Here is a 6,000-nt window from a genome sequence, read left to right as displayed (position 1 = left end):
ACACAGATGAAATACATATTATAGATATGAATTATTAAACCAGGCACAGAGAGTGACTCAGAGTCAAGTCCCATTTTAATAGATTTAATAGACTCAAACTGAAATGACTTCAGATTTGACTCAACAAATAGGACCCAAACACTCCCATAAATATTCAAATAACTGCTTGAGAGAAGATTTTTATTACTATAAATACTATTATAAAATGTTCAACCTTGTGTATATCAACCTTGTGTATTGAAGAATAGTAATAATTTTGCTACATAAAGATTGGAAACACAATGTTAATCTGAAGTTAAACCTGCCTCCTGGTATTTATTTTAAGCCTCAATTTAGTCCTGAAGTAGCTCAAGTCTTCCTCCAGGAAATCGGCCTACTGAAATCTGGATTAGACCAAGTCTAAGAATATTTAAAACCATGACTGAGAAAGCAGATTTCTGTTAGTCTGGTTTAAAGGGCCATTGTAGTCTAGGACTAGGCTTAGTCTCTGTCCGGGAAATCTCCCTTATAAGTTTAGATTTTATAAAATGCTACTCCTAATGCTAGTGGATAATTTTGCTACTGAATTATCCACTAATCTAGTTTTCAATAGTATATTTGTTATAGATTATGATATTTTTTTCTTTATAATGAAGTTGTCTAGAATTAGCAGATTGTGTATAACACACAAAAGAGTGATGATCAAGTCAACACACACTGAGGAACAGAAATTCTACACTGAAAAAGCTGTGCTGGTATCAGATCGATATTGGTACTCAGAATTTCTGGTATCAGATCAGGATAGGTTCTGAAAAAGTGGCATTGCATTAGCCATAGTCCTTACTCCTGGGAAGTTGTGTAAAGTGTTAGTGCTGTGTAGTTTGTTTGTTTTTTCCATTCAACATTCATCAGATGGTTTGTGTGCCATTTGAGGCTGAGATTAACTGACCAGACAATACTTTGCTAATTAAGAAATTGCTTAACGCTGTTAAACATTAAATTAAACATGGTTAATGTCAAGATTTCTGCATATGTATATCTGATGTACAAACAAAGTGTCATGAAATTATGGCTGTCACATGATTACGTGCACCTGTTGTTCCTCGAGTGGCATTAACTAAAACTCTTTTTCCACAGTTTTACTAAGATGCAGTTTTTCAATTTTTTTTTTATTTAATGACATGGAATTATTATACATATGTATTATTAGATTTATTCCAATCCAATATATGTAGTATCAGAGAGTCACAACCCTGTTCCTGAAGGCACCTCAACTTTACATATTTTGGATGAATCTCTCTTATCAAACACACTTGATTCAACTCATCAACTCATCAGAGTACTCTATGATGTTAGCTCAGTGTTTCAAATATGAAACATGGTAGAGAAACAAAGGCCTATTGTATACAATAAAGTCAATAAAACAAAGACACTGTAAAATACTCACTCAGCCTTTCTAGATGCTTTGATTACTGGCAGAAGCCTCAGGAGACATTCTTCTGATGCATCATACTTCAACAGTATAAAGTCATCCAGCTCTTCTTCTGAGTTCAACAGCACAAACACTAGAGCCGACCACTGAGCAGCAGAAAGTTCAACTCCAGAAAGACTACAGTAACTTGTTCTGCTTAGGTATGTTTGGACTTCCTGCTCTAGTGAACGATCATTCAGTTCATTCAGACAGTGGAACAGGTTGATGGATTTCTCTGGAGAGGGATTCTCCATGATCTTCTGTTTAATGTATTCAGCTGTTTCCTGATTGATATCAGAGCTGCTTACTGTCTTTCTCAAGAGGCCTTGTAAGAGAGTCTGATTAGACTCTAGTGAGAGACCGAGAAGGAACTGGAGGTAAAGGTCCCATTGTCCGTTCTCACTCTGTAAGGCCTTGTCCACTTCTCCCTTCAGTAAACTGGTCACTGGTGACCTGAACTCATTCAGCTGTCCTGTGTTTTGTTCAGAAATGGACAGCAGCTTGAATAAAGCAGCCAGAAACTCCTGAATACTCAGATGAACAAAGCTGTACACCTTCCCCTGCTGCAGTCCAAACTCCTGTCTGAAGATCTGGGTACAAACTCCTGAGTACACTGACATTTCTCCAACATCAATGCCACTCTCCTTCAGGTCCTGCTCATAGAAGATCAGGTTCCCTTTTTCCAGCTGTTCAAAAGCCAGTTTTCCTAGAGACAGAATAGTCTTTCTAGCCTGATCAGGATCGATTTCATATTTTCCATCATACTTCTGTGTCTTCAATTTGGTCTGAAAGATCAGGAAGTGTGTGCACATTTGTGTGAGAGTCTTGGGAATCTCTGCAGTCTCTGCTTTACCCATCATCCTCTCTAGAACAGTGGCTGAAATCCAGCAGAAGACTGGTATGTGACACATGATGAACAGACTTCTTGATGATCGGATGTGTGTGAAGACTTTATCAGCCAGACTCTGATCATTTATTCTCTTTCTGAAATATTCATAAATCTGAGGGTTGTTGAATCCTTGTACCTCTGTAACCTGGTCGACACACTCAGGAGGGATCTGATTGGCTGCTGCTGGTCGAGAGGTGATCCAGAGGAGAGCAGAAGGAAGTAGATTCCCCTTGATGAGGTTGGTCAGCAGCACATCCACTGAGGCTGATTCTTTTACATCAGACAAGCTCCGATTGTTTTGGAAATCTAGACGTAGTCGACACTCATCCAGACCATCAAATATGAACATGACTTTGTAATCATCATAATCTGCTGACTTAAATTCTTTCAGTGTGGTTTCAGTGTGAAGGTGATTTAGAAGATCCACAAGACTAAGATTTTTCTGTATCAAATTCAGCTCCCTGAAAGGAAGTGGAAATATGAAATGAACATCCTGATTGGCTTTTCCTTCAGCCCAGTCCAGGATAAACTTCTGCACAGAGACTGTTTTTCCAATTCCAGCGACTCCTTTAGTCAGCACAGTCCTGATGGGTTTGTCTTGTCCAGGTGAGGGTTTAAATATGTCATTGCAGTTGATTGGTGTTTCCTGTGTCTCTGGTCTCCTGGACACTGTCTCAATCTGTCTCACTTCATGTTCATTATTGATCTCTCCACTCCCTCCCTCTGTGATGTAGAGCTCTGTGTAGATCTCATTCAGACATGTTGAGTCTCCATGATTGGACATTCCTTCACTGATTCTCTGATATTTGTCCTGTAGTCTGGATTTGAGTTTTTGTTGATACACAGGCATCATTTCTGAGCAAAGGAAATAATTGTTGTTATTGGCAGAGCAATATTTTAGAAATGTATTTATAGGTTTGAGAGACATTAGAATGTGTCATTACAATTAGCAACATTACTAACTGAAGTAATGTTCATAATAAAAATACAGGCTATGATCTGCTGATCCAGAGCTCTTACTGGTCTGTAGTGTGTTAGCGAGGTCTGCCTGGTTCATCTTCCTCAGGATGATCAGTGTGATCTTCACACTGCTTTAAAGTGGCCTAGAAATTATCTTAAGTGTGTAGGAAAGTAAAAATGACTATTACAGTGAGGATTTCACAGATTTCTTAATTTCTTAATGCTATTACCCAGAGGGTTATTGTGTTGGGATGGACATACACAAACACACAAAACCAACCTTGAAAATGGAGTCTAAGTTCTTCTTTGATGTATGTGATTCTGATCCTTTATGTTTTTGACTGTAGCTAAACAAATATTAAATATTTTTGCAAATATGTATTCATGTATTTAATGCATATCAGCAAATAAATTAATATATATGTATTTTATTCTATAAACTAATCAATACCTCAGATCAGCAGAAGCTGTGTCTCCCAAACTGAATCCAATTGGTTGACCAGAACATTGACACGTCACTCTTCATGAACACACAGCTGGGTTCAGGAGATTCATTCTACCAGGTAAATCTGATTCCCCCTCTGAATCTGACTATAAATAAAAATGCTATTGTAGTATGCATTTATTGTTTCAGAGTATTAAAATGTAACACATTTCAAGTTTTCTTACCACTTGACTGTCTTTATTTTTATTTTGTTTCATGTTCTTCAGAGAAAAAAAAAAAAAAAACAACAGATGTTGGTCCACAGAGTGAGTTATGAATCATCACAGCAATTATTTTTTCTCAAATCCACCTCTGTCTCATCAGTCAGTCCACAGCAATGACCTGAACACATGAAAAACAATTTCATCCTGACATTATTTACACAGAATCAAATTATTCATTCAAACAGCATTACAAATTCAGACAAGCACTGTGTTAAAGAAAGTAAAGGTGGAATCCGACAATTTACAGAATCTGTGTTTTCTCTCCTAATGTCATTTAAACAACTTTCAAATTATATGATACTGCTTAATGTTGTACTTCCCTTTAGTCAGAATCGATTTTGGTTCTCAAAGATGATTGTGAAATTGTGATACTCACTGTGTTTTTACTCTCTTAATGTAGTTTACTTCCTCATATGACAAAACAGATCCTGCTGTAATCCTGCTGTTCACTTTCATGCGTCACCTGAAAGGGAGGAGTTTGAGTCTCTTAATATTATATTTCATTCTTTATTATTTAAAGTTATAACCCCTGAATATATTTTCCTCACAGGTGTACTTTGAGTGTTATTTACCTGAATAATTAAAAGCAGCTCTCTGTAACATATCAAACTTACGTCTCTCTGTCAACTTCCTCATCACTTGCTCCCCCTACAGGATATGAGTGGAATATTTTAACAGTGAATAACAAACATGCTTTAGAAACACAGTTACAGCAGACAGAGAAAAACTAGTGTTAAAAAGTGAAGGGTCAAAAGCCCACCTAAAGCAAACTATTATCTCCACAATAGTGACTTCAAACATTATTATTTTCAATAAAACTTCAGCATCAAAAACTGTTAATACAGAGTTTCTCTCAATAATACATTTTGTATCAAAGAAATAAAGTCAGACTGGTTTGTAGATGCTCAGATGTAGAGAGATCGGTTAGTGTTTAATGTTCTGCTGCTGATATTTTATTTATTTATATTTTTGTATAATTTATTTATTTATACATTTTCATGAATTGTCCAGTAGATGGCTGTGAATAACAGTAGATGGGAGTGAATAACCAGCACTCTCCCCACCCTCAATACCAATACCAATTCTCAATATTGTAATAAAAAGATAAAAAATAGGGGGAAAATCTCATTATGAAATAAATGGTTCTCCAGTGGCTCTCCAGATCCTTCAGGTTCCCAGCTCCGTGTTGGTGCTCCTCAGTTCACCCCACTCATTTTCTAAAGGGTTCAGGTCAGGACGCCTATGGCAGAAGCTTCATTTTGCCACATTTTTGTGTTTGTTTTGGATCATTGTCCTGATGAAATATCTAAACTTGGCCTATTATAAGATTTCTAACAGTGGCAGTCAGGTTTAGATTTTTATTTTATTTTTATTTTTTTTTATCTCTTAGTATTTGCTAGAATCCATGATGCCATGTGTCTAAACAAGATGTCCAGGATCTCTGGCAGAAAAATAGGCCCAGAACATTAAAGATCCAGCAGTTTATTTAAATGTGGGCATGGGGTACTTTTTATTCCTGTTTGCACCAAACCTATCTTGAGTGTTTGCTGCCAGAAAGCTCTTTTTTTAGTTTCATTTGACCATTGAAGCCAGTCCCATTTGAAGATCTAGTTGTATCTGACAACTGAATATGCTGGAGTTCGTTTTTGGATGAGCGAGCAGGATTTCTCATGAAACCCTCCTAAACAACATGTGGTGATGTAGGGGCTATTTGAATTTTTTTTTAGGCTTTCTGGCCCCAAGACTCAACTAATCTCTGCAATTCTCCAGCTGTGATCCTTGGAGAGTCTTTGGCCACTCACATTCTCCTCCTCACCATGCGTTATGACGATATAGACACGCGTCCTCTTCTAGGCAGATTTGTAACATCTTTAGTTGATTGGAACTTCTTAATTATTGCCCTGATGGTGGAAATGGGGATTTTTTTTTTCTTTTCTTACAGCCACTTTCTATTTTGTGAAGCTCAGTAATATATATATATATATGTATATAT

At 36.9% G+C, this 6,000-nt stretch overlaps 1 protein-coding gene across 1 annotated transcript; it reads right to left on the bottom strand.

The window, feature by feature from the left end:
- Positions 1-1,422: 1,422 nt before the first annotated feature.
- LOC127162492 (NLR family CARD domain-containing protein 3) lies at positions 1,423-4,660 on the bottom strand. Its single transcript, XM_051105274.1, has 7 exons — positions 4,580-4,660; positions 4,384-4,470; positions 3,969-4,125; positions 3,751-3,890; positions 3,580-3,646; positions 3,360-3,453; positions 1,423-3,194 (listed from the first exon to the last, which is right to left on the bottom strand). Exons 6-7 carry the CDS (start codon positions 3,394-3,396, stop codon positions 1,423-1,425), a joined length of 1,809 nt encoding a protein of 602 aa, XP_050961231.1. The 5' UTR covers positions 3,397-3,453; positions 3,580-3,646; positions 3,751-3,890; positions 3,969-4,125; positions 4,384-4,470; positions 4,580-4,660.
- Between the last annotated feature and the right edge of the window lie 1,340 nt (positions 4,661-6,000).

This window comes from Labeo rohita, unplaced genomic scaffold (genome assembly GCF_022985175.1).
Source record: "Labeo rohita strain BAU-BD-2019 unplaced genomic scaffold, IGBB_LRoh.1.0 scaffold_95, whole genome shotgun sequence".
Lineage (NCBI taxonomy): Eukaryota > Metazoa > Chordata > Actinopteri > Cypriniformes > Cyprinidae > Labeo > Labeo rohita.
Note: the sequence above shows the minus strand (reverse complement) of the source record. Positions and strands in the feature narration are given on the sequence as shown.